This window comes from Ursus maritimus, unplaced genomic scaffold, assembly GCF_017311325.1.
Source record: "Ursus maritimus isolate PB19 unplaced genomic scaffold, ASM1731132v1 scaffold_33, whole genome shotgun sequence".
In the NCBI taxonomy this organism is placed as follows: Eukaryota; Metazoa; Chordata; class Mammalia; order Carnivora; family Ursidae; genus Ursus; species Ursus maritimus.
The window spans coordinates 22723812-22748524 of NW_024425897.1; the positions used below are offsets into that span (position 1 = coordinate 22723812).

At 48.5% G+C, this 24713-nt stretch overlaps 1 protein-coding gene across 5 annotated transcripts; it reads right to left on the minus strand.

Moving 5' to 3' along the window:
• Window positions 1–227: 227 nt before the first annotated feature.
• MORN3 (MORN repeat containing 3) lies at window positions 228–13695 on the minus strand. 5 transcript variants are annotated; one of them, XM_040619958.1, is made up of 5 exons: window positions 13564–13695; window positions 12196–12369; window positions 7486–7643; window positions 5835–5994; window positions 228–2473 (listed from the first exon to the last, which is right to left on the minus strand). In XM_040619958.1, the coding sequence occupies exons 2-5, from the start codon at window positions 12338–12340 to the stop codon at window positions 2454–2456; spliced, it is 483 nt and encodes a 160-aa protein (XP_040475892.1). In that variant the 5' UTR covers window positions 12341–12369; window positions 13564–13695; the 3' UTR covers window positions 228–2453. The 5 variants fall into 5 exon arrangements, with proteins under 5 accessions (XP_040475892.1, XP_040475894.1, XP_040475893.1 ...); XM_040619960.1 differs by having other exon boundaries at window positions 12196–12351; window positions 13564–13692; XM_040619959.1 differs by having other exon boundaries at window positions 13578–13686.
• Between the last annotated feature and the right edge of the window lie 11018 nt (window positions 13696–24713).

The window sequence follows — 24713 nt, forward strand, 5'->3', positions numbered from 1 at the left end:
GTGGGGAGGGGCAGAGGGAGAGAGAAAATCTTAAGCAGGCTCCACGTTCAGCGCGGAGCTCGATGAGGGGCTCAATCTCAGGACCCCGAGATCATGACCTGAGCCAAAATCAAGAGTCAGACGCTCAACTGACTGAGCCACCCAGGTGCCCCTAGAATCTGTATTTTTAACACCCCGGGTGCTCAAACCCAGGCAGCTCGGGGAAACACAGTAGTTAAAGGACAGTCTCTCTTTAATTTCAGTTTTATTTGTATTTCAGACACAAATAGATTCACAGGTTCCAAATAAAACAGAGAAAAGTCGCCCGCCCTCCCCTGTTCCCAGGTTCCCGGTTCTCTCCGGCGGCATCCGTTGTTGCCGGTGTATTGTGTTCCCATCTAGAGAGATTTCATACATAAACAAGACCACACCCTACTTTTTCTGGGGGGAAAAAGAAAAAAGGTAGCCTTCTCTACGCGCTGCCACTGTTCTGTAACCCGAGCAGATAGATTAAGTTGAAGTACAGTTACTTTCTAGCTTTGTGACCCGTGAGCCTCCCTGAACCTGCTTCCTCCTCTACAACGGCAGCAATAATAGCAGGACACCCTCAGAAGTTGTGGGGTGGGGGGGGGGAGGGGAGGAGACAGATGGAGCTGTCAGCTTAAGGCCTGGCACCGAGTGAATGTTCTGTGTCCCCCGAGTGGGCCAGGCTCAGCTTCCTGATGGGAGAGGTCTAGACAGAACCATACCTTGGGGTCGGGCCACCCTGCTCATGATTTAGAAGGCAGAAAGGAAACCGTGTCGGTGTTTATGGAGTTTCTCCTGTGTGCCAGGCGCTTGCTGAGGCCTTAGTGAACATCACGGAGTTACAGGGTTACACTTCGGACATGGGGCTGAAAAATTCTGTAGAATGTTTACATTATAGTGTGTTTAGCAGGGCCCTCAACTGCCAACCACTAGTTGCCAGTAATATCTTTCCCTGCCAGTTGTGACAACCAGAAACATCTCCAGACACCGCCAAATGTCCCCAGGGACGGAGAGGAGACAAAATCACTCTTGGATTAGAAGCACGCCTTATTTCATCCTCATGTTAACCACAGTAACCTGGTGGCAAGGACCATGATTGGAGGAAACCTCCCCTCAAATACAGAGAACAGAGAGGTTGGGTGCCTTATCTGAGAACACACAGCTCCTAAATCACGTCTGGGATTCACACCCAGGCGGTCTGACTGCTGAGCTCATGTTCCTACCCATTATGTAAGAGTCCCTTTTATCTTGAAGAATGTTGCCTAGAATTATGCAAAGCTCTTCCCAGATCTCTGCTTCACAATTAACCTCGATACATGTTATTTGTTAATGTCTGTTAGCAAACCCTCAAAAACATCCCTGTGAGATCTCCTAAGTGCCATTTTACAGATGGGGCAACTGAGGTCACTTGCTTAGGGTCACAAGGCCAGTACGTCAGGGGTTCTGGCCCCAGCTGCACATTAGAATCGTCTGGGGAACTTTCTGAAGGCCCAGGCCTCACCCCAGACAGATGGGAGTCTGGGCGTGAAGCCTGGGTGTTTAAAAGCCTAGCTTTTAAAGCTCCCACAGGATCCCAAGGTCGAGCACTCCTGTGTTAGGTTGAGAAGCCAGGTCAGGTCTCAACCCCAAATCTCAGTGGCCAATGTGACTAGACACAGGCTCTTCTCCCTAGAGTACCTCAGAGGTTAGAGACCTAGAGACGCCTCTTCTTTCTCCCCCAGGGTAAAACCATGCAGCCTATGGGAATGTCTTCCCTCCACCCGAAGTCTCTCCCAGGGCTGCACACCCTCCGTCCCAGTCACACAAGCCCTGGGCTGATGCCACTAGGTTCTCCTCTATACTCTTGCTTCAGGAATGGTGACTGAGAATGAAGGCTGTAACAAGAGGGTCCCCAAAGCCAGCTGAGGAGAGGACAATCCAGTGCTGGGAGGAGTGAGGTGCCCTCTGAGGGTGCCAAGGGTGTGCCCAGAGTCACCACTCACTCGTACAGAAGCCACACCGGTTTGAGCAGTTGGGTGACGGGCTTGAATTTCTCCAGAAGCTCTGGTGTGCTCTCTGCGGGGGCAAGGGGCTGGTGGGAGCTGGCGGCTCCGAGATGCCGTACCAACGCCCCCTCCTCAAACCCCACTTACACCCACACCTGGAGGGGCTAGGACAGATGTGCAGGTGTACGCCTGGGGCAAACCACCTTACTCACGGGCGTTCAGGAGCGAAATGGTCTTCAAGGAAATGAGTTTTGAAGGGGAGGAACCAAAAAGAACCAACTGGATTCCAGGAGGCAAGAAACCTACCCTCTGCTCCTGCCCCTGAGTTCTTTGGCCAAAGGAGACCCCAGGAGCTGCCTCAACCACATCAGAGGCTGGAAAGCATGCCTGCCCTCCACCTGGCATCAATCTTCTTCTGCCTCTGTCTTCTTGAACATGGCCAAGGTTTCCTCCAGCACGCCATCAGGGTCTAGAATTTGGATCTGGAAGGAAGCAGGGGTTGAATTGGGGAGCATGGAAGGCCCAGGCTGCCAGTCTTCGGGGTGCTGCCTACTTTGGAGGTGCTCTCTGCCTTGTGGGATGCTGCCAGTCTCTGCGGGGATGCCCTGACTGAAAACAAAACCCTGTCTGTTCCCTGGCGGGTCTGGGCTAGGCCTGGCCAGGCTGGATGTGGCTGCGGGGGTGCTGTTTTCTGTCTCTCTGGGTGTGGCCACAGGGCCCTGGTGGGTGCTGCCCACCTTAGGAATGGGGAACTGGGTGGGCTCAGGGGCCTCATCGCGTCCAAAGTCAATCATCGTGCCACACTTGGCCACGTCGTCCACCCAGAGGCCTTCAAACAGCTGACCGTGGTCCAGGTGGAAAAAACGGCCCGACCCATTCTTCATACCTCTCTGCCAGTAGCCCTCGTAGCGGTTCCCGTTCTCTGGGGGAAAGGACAGGATCACGTGGGTGCTGGGCACGCCTAACCAGACCAGACTGCCAGGCTGGCCCCTCCAGATGCCCAGGTCGACACTGTGCCCACGGGGAAGCCAGTTGACTAGAGTGCCTGGGCTGGGCTGGCTGGGGTCTGGGAGGACTGACCTATAGCCATTCAAGCCCCGGGGGGGGGGGGGTGTCAGTGACTTCCGGAATCAGACCCCGTCCACGTCTCGCCTCCATGACTTACCTGAACTTGGGTGAACAACGTCATTTCCTATTTGTAAAAAAACATAGCTAATAATATGAATAGGCAATGTTTGTCCAGCACTCACTTTGTGCCTGGTTCTTTGCTATGTTTCTGACCTCACTCACTCCTAAAAACAGTTCTATGAAGGATAACCGACTCCATTTTTACGGATGGAACTTGAAAAGCTCAGGGAGTCTGATTGACTTGCTCAAGGTCACAGAGCTAGGACGTGGCAGAGACAAGATTTGAAGCCAAGGTCTGTTCATCCCAGGAGCCCATGCTCTTATGAATTCACCGTCTTGCTTGGCTGATAGTGGTGGTGGCATAAAAGGGATACTAATAAAGCTAACGCTTCTCAGCTCAGACCCTTACAGCCATGTGATCTTGGGCAAGTCACTTAGCCATTTTGTCTCATTTCCTCATTTGTAAAATGGGGGTAACAGAGGCACCTACCTCATAGAATTGTTGTGGAGATTAATAAATCGATACATGGAAAGGACTTAGAAGAGTACTGGATAAACTCTAGATGAGAGGTCAGCAAATTTTTTCTGTAAAGGGTCAGACAGTATTTTCGGCTTTGTGGGGTACAGGGTCTCTGTCACAACTCTGCCATTGCAGTGTGAAAGCAGCCTGGACAATATGTAAATGGATGAGCAAGTCTGGTGTGCCAATAAAACTTTACTTACAATAACGTATGTTGAGCAGCATTTGGGTTTGGTCCAAGGATCGTAGTTTGCTGACACCTGCTACATACAAGTATGAGCTAATAATATTGTTGAGCCTTACTATCACGTGTCAGGCACCATGATCAGCGCTTTACAAACTTCATTTAACCTTCTCAATAACCTGTTCAGTTGTATTTTTATCCTTACTTTACAGATGAGAAAACCAAAGCACAGAGAGTTTAAGCAAATTGCCTCAATTTCATGTAGCTAGTAAGAGCTTGATCCAGGATTCGAACCCAGGCAGGCTGGCTCCAGTGTCCAGGCCACTAGAAATGATGCACTTAGAGCCCTTACACTATGTGTGGCCACAGCAGGTGCTCGCTAAGGGCAGGCTGTTACTAGGAGATGCTCACTGAAAGCAGCCACAGAGCTGGGTGCATGGGGGATTGAGAATGACAGACAGGAGTGGCTGGCTTAAACCCTTCTCAGCTGATCTAATGCCTCAGTTTGGCCAAATCTCATTGGAAGTTGGAGTCTTGAGTTGTCAGGAGACTGGGCTCAGGTTTGTGATCTCACCAAGAGCACCTACTATGTGCCAGGCTCTGGGGAAACAATGGGGAACAAAATAGATATGCAGTCCAGGTCACAGTCTGGAGAGACAATGACACTATCTTTATAGATAGCCTACTATGTGCCAGACCCTGTTCATAGTACCTACAAAGTGGGTACTACTATTATTCCCATTTTACAGGTGAGGTGACTGAGGCACAGAGAGGAGGAAGCTTGCCCAAGGTTACACACCTAGTGCTAAAAAGGAAAGGAAGCAGGTGCTGAGTCTAATGGGCAGAATGTGCATTAGTGGAATGAACAGGGAAGGCCTCTCCGAGGAGGAGACAGTGCAAAAATCTGGAGGATCCTCTTTCTACTGCAGGAAGAGAGAACAGCAGTTCAAGGGCCCGAAGGCAAAAAGTGTGGGAGGAACTGAAAGAAAATGAGTAAGGCTGAAACTGAGGGATTCTCAGGGGAAGGGAGTGGGAGGCACTACTACAGGACTGCAGACCCTGCAGACCACAGTAAGGGCTCCGAACTCTGAGGGTAGGAGGGAGCTATGGAAAGGTTGCAAGCAGGTTAGCCATAGGGTCCAATCTGTAAAAAGTTCATGCTGGTTGCTATGCAGAGAATGGATTAAGTCCGGACGCTAAGACTGTTTACTCATGACTCTTTGCTCTGTCTAGGAATGTTCTTCCCTAGCTCAGTGCTTATCAGGCCCCTTCTCTTCCTTCAGGTCTTCTGTTCAAATGTCACTTCTTCAGGGAGACATTCTCTGACCCTAAGTCAGTCTAAATAGCCCCCTGTCCCCAACTCCTTTGTCATTCTCCAACACAGCTTCCTATTTTAAAGGCATATTCCTTAGCATTTTTTTTTTTAAGATTTATTTATTTGACAGAGATGGAGACAGCCAGCGAGAGAGGGAACACAAGCAGAGGGAGTGGGAGAGGAAGAAGCAGGCTTCCAGTGGAGGAGCCTGATGTGGGGCTCGATCCCATAACGCCAGGATCACGCCCTGAGCCGAAGGCAGACGCTTAACGACTGAGCCACCCAGGCGCCCCTCCTTAGCACTTCTGACGTCACAATGAACAGGCTATGTTGATCTTGAGCGAGGGACTTCACCTCTCCGTGCCTCAGTTCATTTGTGAAGTGGGGATGGTCAGAGTACCATTTTACAGAACTGTAGTGAGGATTAAATGAGCTCAGTGCTGTGTAAGTGTAGGCTGGGATTATTATGACCGTAAGAAAATGTCTTAATTGTTGATGTGTCTTGTTAGGCTCCCCCTTTAGATTAGAAACCCCCTAAGGGCAGGGATCTGGTCCTGTCATTCCCCAAAACCGAAGCTGGTGGGAGGCTGGGCGGGGCCAGGAGGGGGCGTGGCCACGCAGGACCAACCGGGGGTTGCCCTCAAGGCGTGGCCAGGAGGCCATTGGGGCGGGGCTGGATGGGGGCGGGGCACTTACTTTGGCGCAACATGCCCTCCCCGTGCGGCTTGTCATTCAACCACTGGCCCTCGTAGGTGTCGCCGTTGCTGTAGTACATACGGCCCCATCCGCTGCGCTGGTTGCCACACCACTCACCCTCGTAATACTCCTTGGGTCCGAAAAACTGAATCCCATAGCCCTGAAAGCACGAAGATGTCCCGGTTCACGGTGCCCCCACCGCTAGGAAAGCCACCCCTATCTCCCCTGGCACCCAAGCCACACACTTGGACTACTTCCCTGCTTTCTCCCTCAGCTCTACATCCCAAACTGATGGTCGTGCATTGAAAAAGCTCCCCAGGCTGTCCATTCCCCTCCACCCCTTTGCTACTACCTTCGTGCAGCCCGCCACCATTTCTCCCCTCCTCACTGGTCCCCCTCCTCCACGCTCCCATCCTCCCCTCCACACGCATCTTCAGGGAAGCAGCTAGAAGGATCTTTACATCGCTCATCTGATCACGTTTGCCCCTTCTCCTCAGTTCTGATTTGACCCTCTTAGAAGTCGCAGATGCCTCTGGGAACCAGATCAAAGTCATGGATTTTCTCCATAAAAATGAACACCACACTCAGTGTCCAACCACCGAGAATCACGGACTCCCTGCAGATCACACCTTAAGGAAGTTGGGTTAAGCAGCCCAAGTCTACCCCTCAAAATCCTGATTCCCTCGGGTAACTTTTAAGGCCCCCGTCTACCCCTCCCCTCACTCCCTCCCCTGTGGGCACACACACCTTGCTGTTTGACATATTCTTTGCTACTTCTGACTACTTTGCTACTTCCCCTTCTCCTTTTTTTCCTCCCAGATCAACTCTTTGCACTTTTTGGTATTCCTACAAGAAGCTTGCCCTGAATTTTCAGTTGCTCTGGGCTCCCTGGGGAAACCTCTATCCTAACACATATAATAGTATGTGAATTGTTTATTTTGGGATCTCTCTCCCCACTGGCCAATAAACAATTTGAGCGAAGAGATCACGAAATCTTGAGCTCTACCACTTGCCAGCAGCATGTGACCTCAAGCAAGGCACTTCACCCCTCGGGGATTTTTTCCTTATCAATAAAATGAGAATGATGATGACGATGACTTTGTGAGTTGGTTGAAGCCCCATATGCGACAATCTGGGATACAGGGAGGGTTCAGGCATTTCTGGGTTGAGGACATGCCTCTAGCTGGCTTCTACCTCCCAGGCCTTCCCCTCTTGTCCTGTGGCCAAGGGTGTGGCCTCTGCTATCTTGCTCCCACTTTTCCTATCTGCTTTGTGTGCTGGTCCAACAAAAGGGGGATTCTCAGAAAGGAATGCCCAGGGAAAAGAAAGCCAGGAAATGAGTGGGGCAGATGGGGGAGGAGACTTGGCCCCCACACAGCCTGGCTGGTTTCTTGTGCCACAGGGCTTCATGGGCTCCTCCCCAGGCCCTCTCCTCCTGCTTCCTGTTTCCTGGGTTTTGTTCTGAGAAGCCTAGATGATTTCCCACCCCTTCCTTCTCCCATGCACACAGTACTCTTGTCCTCCCTCCTCAACCCTCCTCCCTTTTCTCCCAGGCCTCTCTGACTGCTCCCCCATACACCCCCCCACACACACACACACAGAGCCTGCTTTCAGCCTGGCCCACACGCAGGACATGACTGGAACCACTTACCGATTTTTTATCGTCTTTCCACCAGCCAGAGTATACTTTCCTGTGCTTTCCCATCTCTTGGTCAGGAAAACTGAGGGTGCCATAGCCATCTCGCTTCCCAAACTTCCAGTCTCCCTCATAGATGGCTCCTTTCTTCTTCCAGATCTGTGTTCCTTTTCCTGATGACACACAGATGGGCCGACACTGCAGACATGGCAGCCATGGGGCTGCAGGGGCATCTGCCTTGGCCTCAGGGGCCCCTAGAAGACTTGATGAACTTCTCAAGGGCTGGGCCAGGGTCTGTGCCTCATCCCTAGACCCCCTGCACCAGTGAAAACCCCAAGAAAGTTCCATTTCTACAAAGAGCAGTTCTCCAGCCCTTTGCCCTGAAGCCATATTGACACAGCAACCCCCAAGCAGAAATCTGCCCCTTCTTCTTAATAGTAATGAGCTTCATCTCTTAATAATACTGAAAGGTTACACCAGATGGCCAGAATTTCTAGAAAATGTTCTGCATATTTCTTCAGTTCTCAGAAACACACATGGAGACCTATATCCTGCCACTCCAGCCTCACTGTGTCTTCCATTCCCAACTTCCAGACTGCCCTCCAACCTGTATGGCCTCCATGCTGTTCCTGGAACCTACCAGATATGCTTCTGCCTCAGGGCCTTTGTACCTGCTTGTCCTTCAGCCTGGAATGCTCTTTTCCAAATATTCAGTCACTCCCTACCTCCTGCAAGTCTCTGTTCAAATCTATTTTCTCAATGAGGCCTGCCCTGACCATCCCATATAAAATCACAAGCCTAGCCTACCCCCTTACCCTGTGCTGTTTCTTTCCATATCACTATCAACTCCTAACATATCAGACAATTCACTTATTTATCATTCATTGTCTATTGTCTAGCTCTCCATGAGAATGTTCACTCCATGAGGACACAAACTTGGTCTGTTTCGTTCACCGCTCTATTCCCAGCACCGAAGAACAGTGCCTGGCAAGCTGCAGGTAACCAATACATGCTGAACAAAGACGTTTGTTGAACAGAGGGATGAATAAAATATTTGTGGAGTACCTATACGGGCTAATTCATGTCTTGGTCCTTAATAGCTCAGGAACAAATCCAACGTTGTCCCTGTGAGCTTTTTAAATCTTGGGCAAGTAATTTAACTCCCTGGGCCTCGGGCTCCTCATCTGTAAAACGGGGATGAGACTAGCTCACGGTGTTGTTCTGATCACTAAATTCATTAATATCAGGAAAACACTTAGAACAGTGCCTGCCAATACGAAAGATGTTACCAACTATTTGTGCCATTGAGGGAGAGCCCTCGCCCAGTTTTTCTACCTGTTATTCTTTTAGTTTTATTTCTTTTGGGGAACCAGCCCCTCCTGAGCTCTCAATCCCTCAGGTTTGCACGGATCTGGCTCCTCCCTCTGGCTACTCTAGCGAACAAGCTCGGGCCACTGTGATTGGTTCAGTGAAGGGCACGTGATCCGAGTTGGTCCAATGAGACTGTTTGCCTCTGGGAAAAGGCAAATTTACCACCTCTTACAGAGCTCTGGATGGTCGGACCCCCTGGTGTGCCCGCTCTCTCCTCTCACTCTTTCTGCTCTGGGCACACTGGCTTCTAGTCTGTTCCTTGAGCAAGACTTAATACCGTCCCCCCAACCCTTCCATTCTGATGCCCTTCTGCGGGGCTAATCCTTATCCTTGTGCTCTCAGCTCAAACATCACCTCTCTCTGTTCTCATGGCCACTTTCATGTCTCCTCTCTGATCCCCTTCATATCCTGATGCCACCACTTTTATTTTTATTTTTATTTTTTTTTGAAGTAAAATAGCCTTGTTTTATTATGTGGAGACTATATATAAACAAACCACCCACTCTGAAAACAGCAGGTTATGGCTTTTCCCAGGGCCCTCAGAAACCTCTGGGAGACAGTTCCTTCCCCAGAGGGTGTGTGTGTGTGTGGTGTGTGTGTGTGTGTGTGTGTGTTGTGGTGTGTGTGTGTGTTTGTGTGTGTGTGTTTCATCTAGCCACATGCTCCTCCTTGCCTAAAACCTTAAACCCTGTCTCCAGCTTCTCTGGTCCAGGAGGAGGCATAAGCCAGTCACTCAATCTCCGTCTTATTCCTCTGCAAGGAATCAAGGAAGGCTTGCCACTCTGCTGGGTAAAAACACTTATAGACGTTGGTCTTATTCCGAGTTGGTTTCAGGATATCTTGACCGTAATTCTCCTCATCCCTGGCCATAGCTTTATAGTCCTCCCCCTGGTTCTCCATCACGTAGTGTATATAGGCAGTGAGGTCTCGAGACAGCATGTTTGCTTTGTTTTCTGGGAGGCTGGCTTCTGCCTCTGGGTCATTTAGGATGTATAGACTGATGCCATCACTTTCAGCCATGTGACCCTCAGTAAGTCATTTCCTCTCTCTGAGCCCCAGTTTTCTCATCTGTAAAATGGGATATTACTTATTGTGCAGGTTCTCTGCGAGACTGGAGCTCCCTGAGGGTTGGCATCATGCCAGATGCCCAGTACAGGGCCTGGCATAGACTAGGAGTGCCATAGGGGTTAGCAGTCCAGGGAACCACTGACCACCTGAAGCTTGCCCTCCGTGACGATGACTCTTTTGAACGCTTCCAGTCTGCTTATACCACAGCAACTCTCGTCAGCTTGTTCAAAGGCATGTCTTGAAGAGAGGGGAGTCTGGGACTGGATTCTCCCACAGCTCTATTTTCTATAGCCTCACCCCCAATCAGCTCTGTGCCTCCAGGGTCCTAGGGGAGGCAGTACTCACACCGAAGGAGGGCTCAGAGAGCCATGTCAACCCACAAGTTCATATCACAGGTGGGGCAGCTGAGATCCAGAGAATGGGAGATGGCTTACCCAAAGTCACACACTAGGAGGGGCCAGCTTTGGAGTGCTTCTAGACGAGGATAGTTCTGAGTAGTGGTGATCCCCGCAATGCCCAGGCCTCAAAGAACACTCACAGACCCTTCTGCACACACCCTGCACTACGCACTTGTAGATGTCATCTCTTATCTTTACCAATAGGCATTTTCCCATTTTACAGAATGGGACACTGAGGCTCAGAGTGTGGTAATTAGTCATTCAAGGTCATAGTTGGTGAAGCTGAGATTCTGACCCAGGTTTCTGGACTCCAAAGTACTTAACTCAGGAAGGCAGGAAAGAAAAGTGGTTAATAGCATAGAGTCTGCATTGCAAGACAGGAATAAGAGGTCATGCCATCTTTTTTTAATAAAAACTTGTTTTTCTCGGGGCACTTGGCTGGCTCATTCAGAAGAGCACGTGACTCTTGATCCCAGGGTCATGAGTTCAAACTCCATGTTGGGTGTAGAAATTACTTAAATAAATAAAACTTTTTTTTAAGATTTTATTTTTAAGGGGCGCCTGGATGGCAGAGTTGGTTAAGCGTCCAACTCTTGATTTTGGCTCAGGTCATGATCTCAGGGCCGTGAGCCCCAGCCCCACATCAGCCTCCATGCTCAGCACGGAGTCCACTTGAGATTCTCTCTCCCTCTCCTTCTGCCCCTCTCACTCATGCTCTCTCTCTCTGAAATAAATCTTTAAAAAAAAAGATTTTTATTTTTAAATAATCTCTATACCCAATATGGGGCTCAAACTTACAACCCCGAGATCAAGAGTCATATGCTCTACTGACTGAGCCTGCCAGGAGCCCCTAAATAAATACAACTAAAAAAAACCAACAACACTTGTTTTTCTTCAGCGTTTAGTTTGTGTCACAAGGAACCCTGTGCCACTTGCCGGTTAAAGTTGCAGTTAAAGTGGGGTGCCTGGGGGGCTCAGTCGGTTGAGCGTCTGCCTTCGGCTCAGGTCATGATCCTGGAGTCCCAGGATCAAGCCCCACTTCGGGCTTCCTGCTCAGTGGGGAGTCTGCTTCTCCCTCTCCCTCTGCCCCTCATCCTGCTCGTGCGCTCTCTCTTGCTCTCTCTCAGATAAATAAATAAAATCTTAAAAAAGAAGTTGCAGTTAGGGGCACCTGGGTGGCACAGCGGTTAAGCGTCTGCCTTCGGCTCAGGGCGTGATCCCGGTGTTATGGGATCAAGCCCCACATCAGGCTCCTCCGCTGGGAGCCTGCTTCTTCCTCTCCCACTCCCCCTGCTTGTGTTCCCTCTCTCGCTGGCTGTCTCTATCTCTGTCGAATAAATAAAAAAAATAAAAATAAAAAAAATCTTAAAAAAAAAAAAAAAGAAGTTAAAGTTAAAGCCCCAGCTAGTCCTGTGTGTGTGTGTGTGTGTGTGTGTGTGTGTGTGTCTCCCTAACCCCCTGCTGGTCAGACCCCCACATCAGAGCTGTTTGAATCCCCACTGTGAGCTGGTTTGGGGGGGCACCTTTTCCTCCTGCTAGCCAGCCCCATGTTTAGCCCAGGTGTCAGAGGGTAGGGACTGGCCTGGAGTCCCTAGAACCCTGGCCGTGGTTATGTTTGGTATTTAAAGACCACTTTGACCCCTGCTGGTCCCTGAGGTCTTTGCTCATCTGAAGTCAGGGCTGAGTTTAGCTCCAGAGCCCCAGCGTGTGGAGACCCCTGGCTGGCCCAGGTCAATGGCATTCACCCTTTGAGGGAGCCTGGGGGACACATCTTATGTCCCCAGTGAGCTCTGCCAGTGACTTCCTTGGCCCCAGTCAGGTCCTAGTCACCCACCATGGCCCAGTCTCCACACTAGTCCCCCTGGGCCCCTGAAAGTCTCCCACTCACCGTGCTTCATGTTGTCCTTCCACTCGCCCACGTAGCAATCACCATTGACAGCGTACACCTGATGCCTCAGTCCGTTCTTTTGGGCCTTCCGGTCCCACCCCTTCCACAGGGGCTCCGACTTTTGCAAGCACTTGGAGATAGGCATGTTGGCTGCTCCTGTAGGGCCAGGGGGTGCTGGCAAAGGGTTAGGGATATCAGGGGCTCGGTGTGCCCCTAGTAGTGCCAGGATCCTGGGGCTTCCTGGGGAGGTGCTTGTCTGAGCCCAAATGACATGAGTCATGTGTTTCTGAGTCCCCAGGCAGATGAGCAAGCAGTCCCTTAGGGGTGACCCTTCCGTGCTGGACTGACCCTTGTCTGTCACCTCCTTTGCATCTCTAGGGCCCCGCTGAGTTGGGTCTGATGACACAATTGCTTGGGAACCCAGGGAAACCAGTAGGGGAGGGGGGTTTGTGATGGCATCAGGAAGAAGCTGCCCCCCCAAGTGGTTGACAGTCACATATTTAATAACCAGTATGACCAATCAGAGTGGGTGCTGGTCCTAAGGTTAGAGCTTGGCCTGGAGGCCCCAGTGCTGAGCACTGATCCACTGCAGGAGCGGTGCAGGCTGACCAACCACACTGGCTGCCACCTATTTTGACAATCACGCCCAGGAACAGGGTAAGGCACTCCTGGCAAAGAAAAGAGCAGGGGCAAAAGCTGGGAGGAAGGAAACAGTTTCAGGTCCTAAATTAACGTTTTTCTTTTTTCTCCCATTTCCTAGTACCACCTATACAATGATGACTCTTTATACGTAAATTAATTCACTTAAAAAAATCAATATATTTATCCAAGAAAGAGACTACATATCATTACTATAAATGGAAAACCAGTATCAGATACCCTAAGGGGAAGGCACTGTACAAATAAAAATACTATAAAGAAATCACCTTAAGTCTTAGCTAGATATCGTGGCTTACAGTTGAGATTGGCAAATGTTCAGAAGGGTGTTAATGCCCCAAACTGACACTTTCTCCTTGGTTTATTCAGAAGTGTAAGAGAACCTAGAACCTAATAACTTTTTTATGATGTCACTGGGTGTTACTTAATGCCTCATCGGTGTAATTTAAAATCAACCTCTGTCCCACTCTTTCTTGGGAGCAAGGGTTCTGCTCTAGAGGAGGCTGCGGTCTTAACACGCGAGCTACAGACAGGAAGAGAAAGCCTTGTGAGGCTGGGAGGCCGGGGGTGGCGGGGAGTCGGGGCGGACTCTGCCCGGTTGTTTTGATTCTAAATAACAATAAATTAACCACAATGGAAGGTGGAGAGGCGGAGCCCAGACGGCTGGGGGGCCATCCCGAGCCCCCACCCCACGCGCCTGCGCCAGCTCACCTGCGCCCGCTCACCTGCGGGGCGGCACCTGGATCCGCAGCCCCGTGGACCCGAGCGATGGGGTCGCAACCTCCTGCCTGAATAACGGAGCGCAGCGCCTGCTCCTGCGTCCCCCGCCCGGCTGGGGTCACTATGGCAACGAGGGGCCCCAGCAAAGCCAGCGGCAGAGCCCGCCCCTTCCTGCGGAGACCGTCTGTTTGCTGCGCTGCGGGAAGGGTGCAGCATCGCTAGCGTGGGGAAGGACGTCTTCGGGCCTGTGGAGGTCGAGTGCCGCCTGGTACATCGGCCTGGTGACCAAAAGGCTTGTAGGCGAGCCCGAAGAGCCGATATCCGCGGAGGGGGGCCCCGGTGTGCCCGGGGGGGGGGGGGCTACTGCCCTCCCCATCTGTGGGTCCCCAGGGCAAATACAGCATCTCAAGCAGACAGGGAGGGGTTAAAGGCTTCTCTGCCGTGTTTCGAAGACAAAGCAAGATTTGAAGGGAAAACCAACATCACTCTGGTTCTTAGTCTTGTGTGGGGTCTACTAGACAACTTTAAGAACCTGAGAGAAGCTCTACAAACCCTCCACCCCTTGAAGATGCTTGCATTTTACAGACGCACAAGTCAGCCCACGTCACTCCTCACTCCTCGGTTCACATCCTTACAGTGGCTCCCCTGTCACTCAGAGTAAAAGCTACAGCCCCCACAGTGGCCCTCAAAGTTACCGTCATCTGCCCCCTCCCTTCCCTTTCCTCTATGACCTTGTCGCCTACTTCTGGCACCCAGTCTCACTCTACTCCAACCACACACTGGCTTCCTTATTGTTCCTGGAAAATGCTGGGCACGTTCCTGCCTCAGGGCCTTTGTATCTTCTGTGCCTCCTGCCAGGACGTCTCTTCCTACAGACAGCAGTCTAGATCATTCCTTCCTCTTCTTCAAGGTTTTATTCAAACATCATCATCTCAGTAAGGAGTTTCTGGACCACTTTTTTTTTTTTTTTTTTAAAGTAATCTCTACGCCCAATTTGGGGCCTGAACTTGACTGGGATATCAAGAGGCACATGCTCTACCAACTGAGCCATCAGGTGACCCGAACCACCCTATTTAAAACTGAAATCTCCATATATACTTCACAACCCATTTTCCTGTTTCCTGTTTTCTCAGCCTCATTCCTGTGTCATGGGGTGTAACACTGTCGTCTATGTGTGTGTGTACATACACATTTATTGTCTGTCTTTTTGAAGGCAAAGATTTTTCTTCTTCCAACTTTTAAGTGAAAAATTTCAAACACCCAGAAAAGCATAATAATAGTACAATGAACACCTGTTACAACCGCTATAGTTGACACTTATTGATATGTTGCCGTATTTGAAGTCAGACAAGTTTTTGTGTTTTTTCACTGCCGTCTCCCTAGGACGGAGGTGAAATGCCCAGCACCTAGTAGTTGCTCAACAAGTATTTGTCAAATGAATGATTGGATGACGTGCTCTCAGAGACTCTTGCTCCAGGAGCCTTCAGGTTAAGGATTCCCACTAGAGACAAAGCAGAATCTCTAGGGCTATTTGTGGAAATAGTATCCTGCCCAGGATTACGAAGCTTGCCCCGGCTGCTAGCCAGGCTGTGTGCCCAAGGGGCTGGGTATTACCCCCAATACCTAGTACAGTCCTGGCACATAGCGTGCACTTAGGATGTATTTACTGAATAGAAATGTACTGAATGGTACATGTGCTAGTCATTGGCTGCTTTGTCCTCGGCTCCATTCTTCCCTTCTCCCCTGCTCTGCTCTGTTTAGCAGAGGGCTGCATCCTGCCAGCTTCGTGTCTCATAGGTCTCTGGTCAGTTCACTTCTGGCTGCCTTCAGCCAGCAGGAGACACGTGCGGGAGACTGAGAGGTGGACAGGAGGGAGGGAGAAGTTGGAGTATTACTTCCTATTTCTCTCTGCCTCAGATGGTGTCTCTGTGGCAGAGCGTGCATCTGGCTGTATCTCCTGCCACACAGGGCCGGCCCCTGGGCTCTGTCACCACCTCCTCCCTTTGTCCCTTCAGTCCTACGTACAGTAGTGGCTTTCCTCCACTGCTCATATTGGGACTGTCTTCTTTTCCTCTAGTGCCCTTTCAGTGCATTCCACAACTTTGTAACAACTTCCCTCCCATTAAATTCCCTTTGTCGAACTACCTGGCATGGAGTTTGGTTTTCTACCTGGACTCCGACGGATTGATATAGTAGTGTGGTCAGGTGACCGATAATACTGAAAATATGTAACTTGCTCACCAGCAGGTGCAGGTGACCGAGACTGGGTATAGCAGACCCTGTGGGGGCCAGCCCGAGCCTTTCAGAGCTCTCTTACTGGGTGTGTGTGCGCATGCCCTAGGTTCTATGCGCTCGGCTTCCTCCGGCTCAGGCTCTTCTGAGGACTGTCCTTGAGCTACTGGGGCCACTTCACTGGGCAGAGAACTGGAAAAGCCTGGGTACTGATGCCCCCTCCAGGGTGGCCTGTAGATAATGATGGATACTGGAGCGTGAAGACCCCGGCCTTCAAGACTGAACCAAAGCAGGTGTAATTTTTTTCTTTTTTGTGTGTGTATGATTTTTTGTTTATTGTGGTAACACAAATGTAACATAAAAGTTGTCATTGAACCATTTCTGAGTGTACAGTTCAGTGGCATTAGGACATTCACAGTATTGCCCAACTACCACCTATCCACCAACCATCTATCCATTTCTAGAACTTTTTCATCATCCCAAACTAAAATTCTATACCCATTGCATAATAACTCCCCATTCCCTCTTCTCCAGCCCCTCGTAACCTCTATTCTACTCTCTGTCTCTATGAATTTGCCTATTCTGGGTACCCCATGCAAGTGGACTCATAAAATATTTGTTGAAGTGATTTCTGTGCTAGACGTCCCCATGGGATCGGCCTGCACTCACTTGGCTTCTTTTTTACCCTCCTTCCCCCATCTATTTTTTTTTTAAAGATTTTATTTATTTATTTGACAGAGAGAGACAGCCAGCGAGAGAGGGAACACAAGCAGGGGGAGTGGGAGAGGAAGAAGCAGGCTCTCAGTGGAGGAGCCCGATGTGGGACTCGATCCCAGAACGCCGGGATCACGCCCTGAGCTGAAGGCAGATGCTTAACCGCTGCGCCACCCGGGCGCCCCCCCCCCCCATCTATTAACCAGTTTCTCTGCAGAGCACTTCCTTAACAAATCATATAAATATTATTATATCTGGTTTTTTTTCTTTTTTACAAAACCGGGGTCAACTTGTGACCATAGAAAAAACACCACTAACCCAAAGAATGGCAGAATTTTTTCCATGTTGAAACACATTTGAGAACACCATTTTAACATCTGAGTAGTATTTCGTTCACCAACCTCTTGTTGATGGGCATTAAATATATTGCCAATTTTCTCCATTATAAAAAATGATCTGATTAATGTTCTCCCACATAAATGTGAGTGCACGTTGCTGCTTGTTTCCTTAGGACAGATTTCTAGAGGCAGAATTATGGGTCAAAATACATGAGCACTTTGAGTTTGTTTTTTTAAGATTTTATTTCTTTAGTTGACAGAGAGAAAGAAATAGAGAGCACACAAGCAGGGGCAGAGGGAATGGGAGAGCAGGATCCCCACTGAGCAGGGAGCCTGATGTGGGACTCCATCCCAGGACCCCAGGATCATGACCTGAACTGAAGGCAGACGGCTAACCAACTGAGCCACCCAGGTGCCCAGCACTTTTAAGTTCTTAATATATAACACCAAATTCCCCTCCAAAATGATTGTATTAATTCCATCCACAGAATAGGAGCGTCTGTTTTTTCTCCCGCTTTTGCTCACATTGAGTATTACTGTTTTTGTTTTTTTTAAATATTTATTTATTTAAGAGAGAGAGAGAGAGAGTGCATCAGCGGGAGGGGCAGAGGGAGAGGGAGAGAGAATCCCAAGCAGACTTCAACTGAGTGCGGAGCCTGATGCGGGGCTCGATCTCGCGACTCTGAGATCACAACCTGAGCCAAAACCAAGAGTCAGACGCCTAACTGACTTTGCCACTCAGGTGCTCCAAGTATTACTGTTTTTAAATCTCTTTAGCAATCTCAGAAGAAACTTGTTTTGATGGGCTTTTCTTTGATTACCAGTGGTCCCTTCTTCATTGCTTTGTTCTCCATTTCCATTGGAATGGGACTTTTGTTTTTTGTTTTTTTGTTTTTGGAATGGGACTTTGCTCTGATTTCCACATTCATTGCATCATTTATAGTTAATTTGTTGGGTATGTCTCTCCCTCAGCAGAGGGTAATTGATGGACACAGAACGTGCCTTATGTAAATTCTTTCTCACCCAAATTTCTTTTGGTTGCAACCAGAGACACCATCTTGTACTACCTAGTAAAGGAAATGTCTTAAGGATACAAAAGTGTTGGAAAGCTGCCAACAGCAAAGCCATTCTCTTTCTCTCTCTTGATCTCTCCCTCTCTCAGTGTCTCTCCTTCATTCAGCTTTCTCCTGCTCGCGGTGGAAAATGGCTGCCCCTTATATCACCTCAGTTATATAACCACTCACAGAAATTAATTAGCTCTTTCTGAATTCCAATCCCAAATTCATGAGTGGCCCAGCTAGTGTCTGGAGTCCCTCTGTGGCCAGTCATGCTACTAATGGCTGTGGTTCTCCCACAATATTCTCCTCTCCTTCTCAGATGCCTGGCCAGCAGTCCCAGCAGGCTGTATCCTAGGACATACTGTCCCTTGGCTTGTGGCTTTACCCAGAACCACCCTGCCACCTGCTGAGAGGTGCCTCATGGTCTAGAATTTCCTCTCTCCCTAGGTCAGGCTAAGACACAGTCTGAGCCCCAGTCCCACCAATTCAAGGAGCCCTTTCACAGTTCCTAATCAGATCCTGGCTCAGGGAAGTTAGAATTGTCCCCTGGAGAAGAATGTGGAGCAGGTTAAGGTTTACCTGCATCTGCAGGCCAGCTGGATGGGCAGGTTACAAATCTATGAGATTATTCTCCCTATGGGGCCAGGATCTGGTAGCATTATTCTCAAACTTCTGAGTAGGAGCTATGGCCTACTCCCCAACACTGAGGCACCAAGAGCATCAAGCTTGAGTGCTCCTGTTCCAAATACCCTTCTGATAATTACTTGCCAGACTCGAACGGCTAGAATTTAGCTGGGCTCCTCTCAAGGATTTTTTGTAAAGCATGGGGTGAAGAGAGCTCTCCTGCGTGGTCTGAGGTCTCCAGACCACGTATGTATGGTCTCCTCCATACACCCTCAGATAAACATCCCCTTGGGGAGGCGTGGTCCTATGTACACGTTCCTGGGCACAAAGCTTTGGCTGAAAGCCTGGAGGCTCTGCCCTCTCAAGAAATCCTTGCAGATTTCATCCAACAGTTGCTGAGTTGTCAACTCTGGGGGGGGCCATTCACTCTGCAGTCCACTCCTGAGAGCACCATCTAAATAAAATGAGAGTGGGGTCTTCTGGAGTTGAGTAACCTGGGTCTCTGTCTTCCTAGAAGTGGCAGGAAGGACCCACCTGCCAGTTCCGGCAAAATTCTCCAGAACACATAACAGACAAAAGTTTGAGACAACTGAAATGTCCATCAAAAGATGAATGGATAAGCAAAATGTCATCTATCCATATAATGGAGTATTATTCAGCCATAAAAAGGAAAGAAACACTGAGACACGCTGCAGCCTGGGTGAACCTTGAAAACATTGTGCTAAGTGGAAGAAGTCAGACACAAAAGGTCGTATGAACAGAAATATCCAGAATAAGCAAATCTACAGAGACAGAAAGTAGATTAGTGGTTACTTGGGAGGGAAGACGAGGAGTTAGGAGGTGATAGTTAAGGGCAGGGGCTTTCTTTCAGGGGTGATGAAAATATTCTAAAACTGTGATGATGGCTGCACAACCCTGTGAACATACTAAAAACCACAGAATCGTACGCTTTAAATGGGTGAATTGTATGATTCCTGAGTTCTCTCAGTGAAGTGTTTTTTAAAATGTCTCCGGTGCAGGATGAGCGCCCTCTAGGGGCTCTCACATGTCCACAGTGAGTCACAGGCCACCTTCCGATGCTTTTCATTTTTCATTTTGCCAAATTAAAAATCAGAGGGAGAAATGCCCAAAGAGGGCAGCACAAAGTGCAGCAAATGTTGTTTAACTTTTTATTGAAGTGTAAAATACATATAGAAAACATGGATAGATTTTTGCTTGATAGATTTTTGCAAACCGAACACACCCTTCTTGTCAAGACTGGTAGTCTCTGGGACTGTCTCTCTCAGGAACAATGCCAGAAGTCCAATTTGAGTCCCTTCATATTTTTAAAAATTTTTTTTAAATTTTTAAAATATTTTTATTTATTTATTTTGACAGAAAGAGAGAGAGAGAGCGAGCGAGCCCACTCACGAACAGGGGGAGGGGCAAAGAGAGAGGGAGAAGCAGGCTCCCCGCTGAGCAAGGAGCTGGATACAAGACTTGATCCCAGGACCCCAGGATCATGACCTGAGCTAAAGGCAGACGCTTAACCAACTGAGCCACCCAGGCGTCCCCCCTTCATATTTTTTAAGAAAGAGATTTATTTAGGGGCGCCCATATTGGGCTCCCTGCTCAGCGGGGAGCCTGCTTCTCCCTCTTCCTCTGATCCTCCACCACGCTTGTGCTATCTCAAATAAATAAATACATAAATAAAATCTTAAAAAAAGAGTTATGTATGTATGTATGTATTTATTTTTAAGTAATCTCTACACCCAACTTGGGGCTCCAACTTTACCAGCTGGGCCAGCCAGGCACCCTGAGTCCCTTCACGTAAATGAGACCACTTCTGAGAGACTCTGTAGGGCTCCCCTTTTCCCTTTCTTTCTCTCCTTCTTTCCTAGTCTCTAGGGTTACTCTATCAAGGAGGTGGCTATTTATATGGAAATTTAAGTTTAATAAAAATAAAAATTCCTCAGTCACACTAGTCGTATTCCAAGTATTTAGTAGGCACATGTGGCAACTGGCTACCACATGGGACGTTGCAGATACAGAACATTTCCTTTATCATAGAAAGTTCTGCAGGACAGTGCTGCCTTGGAAATGAGCTCTCGTCTCTTGTCACTGTCCCTTCCTTGGAAAGTTTTATTTCTCTCTGTCAAATCCTTTTTTTCTTCCTTTTTTTTTTTTTTAATTGATCAGCAAAATTCTCTGTCAGAACCTAACAAAATGTCTTCAGGATTAAGCCGGTGGAAATTACAGGGTTTGAAAATACTTGTTTGGCAAACAAACACAGCTAATAAATCATCCCAAAGAAAAATGCACTGCCTCACTAGCAATTAAAGAAATGAAAGTTAAAATAACCCTGCCATACCATTACATACTGTCTAGACTAGGAAAAATGTGTAAAAATGATGGTCTGTGATATTGGCAGCACTGTGGGGAAAGCCGCACCATTACACACTGCTAGCCATCCAGGCAATGAGGTAAATCCTCTTGAAAAACCGTCTGGAACTATGTTATGGAAACTATAAAACTATTTTCTAACTGAATTAATTCCACTTAATGCCTACTATTTATTTATTTAACATATAGCTGGTGTGAGGCATAGTACTTGGTACTTTACAGTCTTTATTTTAAAATTTTTATTATTTTTAAAAATTTTATATATTTGACAGAGAGAACACAAGCAGGGGGGTGGCAGCGGGAGAGAGAGAAGCAGGCTCCCCGCTGAACAAGGACCCTGAGATCATGACCTGAGGCATAGGCAGAGGCTTAACCCACTGAGCCACCCAGGCGTCCCCATTCTTCTTTTTTAAAGTTCTTTTCACAACAATCCTATGAGATAGGAATCCTTACCCTCATTTAAAAAAGTCAGCAACCTCAGGTTCACAGAAATTAGATAACCTATCCAGAGTAAAAGACCAAGGAAGTGGCCGAGCCAGGATTCAATCTCAGACCCCTTAACCTGCCCAGAACGTCACATTGACTCTCATTTCAGAGAATTGCCTCCAAAGTAATTGTACACTTGGGGCAAGGGAAGAAATTTATGAAAAATATAAATACTAACGTAACTTCTACAAAAGGAAAAACTGGAAGATGCACACAGGAGGCAACATAAGTTGGGCCCGGCACGTACTAAACTCTCCATAAGTGCTTAATTTTTTAAAAAGCAATTGAGCGGAAAAAAAGCTCTAGCCCTTTAAACATCGGAGGCAGGTTAAGACGGAAAGGAGGCAGCAGACGAAGCTGACGTGAAAAGCTTCAGGCCCCATTTAAATGAGCATGCGTAAAAGCTCGTTCTCGTTCCCTCGCCACGTTCCTGTACTCAAGTGCGCATGCGCTGCCTGAACCTGGAGGGGGCAGTCGGCTCCGCCCACCTAAATAGGCGGGCGGAGACAGTCGCGTGAGTTCGGCGGGCCTACATTCTCCCGCGCTATTAACCAGCCCGCCCCTTTTTGCACATGCGCGTACATCAGCACAGAAACGAGGGTTGTTGAGTGGCTCCTGGAGTTGCGCCTGCGCTGTGGACGCCCCTGCCGGAAGTGGGCGGGTCGTATTACAGAGCCTGGAGGGCGGAGGGAGAAAACGCGGCAAATGCCACTGTTGCTGAATGGGAAGCAGAGTTGGGGCACTGTCTCAGATGCCCTGCTACAGAACTAGTGAACTTAGAAATGCAAAGACCGGAGTGTGATCACAGAGAACTTACTTGTCGATTTAAAAAATTTTTTACAAGATTATTCTGTTTACATGTGTGTTAAATGAAGGTTTTAGGGAAGGGGAGAATTTTCCCTACGGTTCCTTTTTTCCCCCATGAATTCCTACATTTCTAGAAGGCTTCAGGACTCAGGGAGATTTGAATGCCTCCTGTGTGCCCAGTTTGAAAACAAGTATTATGACAAAAAAATAAAGAGGACATATTCTCGCCCACAGAAACTTTCGTCCTCGGAGTCAGGAAACCGTCTGCAAGACACGTTCAGTAAGAGTCGGAAAAGAAGTCTGCATCGAGGTAAGTGATTTTGTGTCGTTAAAATTGTAAATGCTTTGGAAGTCCCTTGTGTCAGCTCATCAGCTTTATTCCATGAACATTTGTGGAAAGCATATTGTGTTTTATACGTGTGCACCTTACTGGATATTGGAGGTTCAAAGATGAATATAATTCAGCCCCTGCCCCTGAAAAGTTTACACCGTGGGGCTCAGGGGAACGACTAGCCTGGGCAAGGTCTTGGACTAGGGATGATAGTGTAAAGTGGCTCTGGAGACTGTCTTGACTGAAACGGGAGGGGTGCCCTCAAAGAACATGGGAGATGGTGTCCTATGAACGTAGTGAAAGGAAAGGAAAAGTGATTCTTGAGTATTCTGAAGAAGTTACTCAGACATTATGTGGGGCTAGGGAAAAACAATTTTCCCTTTTGTGTTTGTTTGTTTTGAAGATTTATTTATTTGAGAGAGAGTGGCGCCTGTGGCTCCTGCAGCCACGTGAGGGGGCAGTGCAGCAGAGGGAGTAGAATCTGAAAGCAGACTCAACACTGAGTGAGGATCTGAGGTGGGCTTCCATCGCAGGACCCCGAGATCATGACCTGAGCTGAAATCAAAGAGTCGGGTGCTCAACCAATTGAGCCCCCCAGGATTCTCAAGATTTTCCCTTTTGGATATCCACCATCTCCTTAAACTATTTTCTCCTTGAGAGATTGGATCTTAGAAGGGAACTGCTTCATAGGTGCCTTCCAAGGAACACAGGAAAGTAGTGAAAAACCAAACAAGGACACTTTAAATGGACTTACAATACACCCATTAGTACCATTTTCCCCATAGAGAAGTCACACAGGCCTCATGCTAAAAAGGGCCTTGTGCTTGGCTTAATGCTCTGCTGTCATCATTTTGAAATTCTTAATTTTTTTTTAAAGATTTTATTTATTTATTTGACAGAGGGAGACAGCGAGAGAGGGAACACAAGCAGGGGGAGTGTGAGAGGGAGAAGCAGGCTTCCTGCCAAGCAGGGAGCCCGATGTGGGGCTCGATCCCAGGACCCTGGGATCATGACCTGAGCCGAAGGCAGACGCTTAACGGCTGAGTCACCCAGGCGCCCCTGAAATTCTTAATTTTTTTTTAAAAAGATTTTATTTATTTATTTGACAGAGAGACAGCCAGCGAGAGAGGGAACACAAGCAGGGGAAGTGGGAGAGGAAGAAGCAGGCTCCCAGCGGAAGAGCCTGATGTGGGGCTCGATCCCAGAACTCCAGGATCATGCCCTGAGCCAAAGGCAGATGCTTAATGACTGAGCCACCCAGGCACCCCTGAAATTCTTAATTTTTTAACAAGGAATCCCACGTTGTCATTTTGCACTGGGCCCCACAAATTATGTACTTGGTCCTGCCTCCCTCCTCCAGCGTTTCTCTTTTTCTCTCTTTTGTAGTCTGTTTTCTTCTCTTCCCCTCTCCTATTTTTCTCTCTTCGAATTTCCTTCCTTTGCTTCTTCCCACTCCTTTAAGGCTGAGGTTAAGGATGCTGTGGCCTTGGGGATGCCTGGGTGGCTCAGTCAGTTAAGCATCTGCCTTCAGCTCAGGTCGGGATCCCAGAGTCCTGGGATGGAGCCCTGCATTGGCTCCCTGCTCAGTGGGGAGTCTGCGTCTCCCTCTCCATCTGCCTCTCCCCCCAGCTCATGCTGTCTCTCACTCTCTCTTGCTTTCTCTCTCAAATAAATAAAATCTTCAAAAAAAAAAAAAAAGGGGGGATGCTGTGGCCTTGTAAGCCTCAAAACATGTTCCTGTCATGGGTTGAATTGTGTTTCCCCCAAAGACATTGAAATCCTAATCCCCAGTTCCTGTGAATGTGATTTTATTTGGAAAGAGGGTCTGTGCAGATGATCAAGTTAAGATGAGGTCATTAGGATAGGGACCTTCGGATAGGTTTCCAAAAGAGAAAATATGGACAGAGACAGACACAAGCAGAATGCCAAGTAAGATTGGACAGATGCTGCCACAAGGCTAAGGAATACCAAAGATGGCAGGAACACCATCAGAAGCTGGAATAGGAACATGGAACAGATTCTCAGAGCTTCCAGAAGGAACCATCCCTGCGGACACCTTGATTTCAGATTTCTGGCCTCCAGAGCTGTGAGACAATACATTTCTGTTGTTAAAGCCCCCCAGTTTGTGGTACTTTGTTATGACAGCCCTAGGAAATGAATACAGTTCTC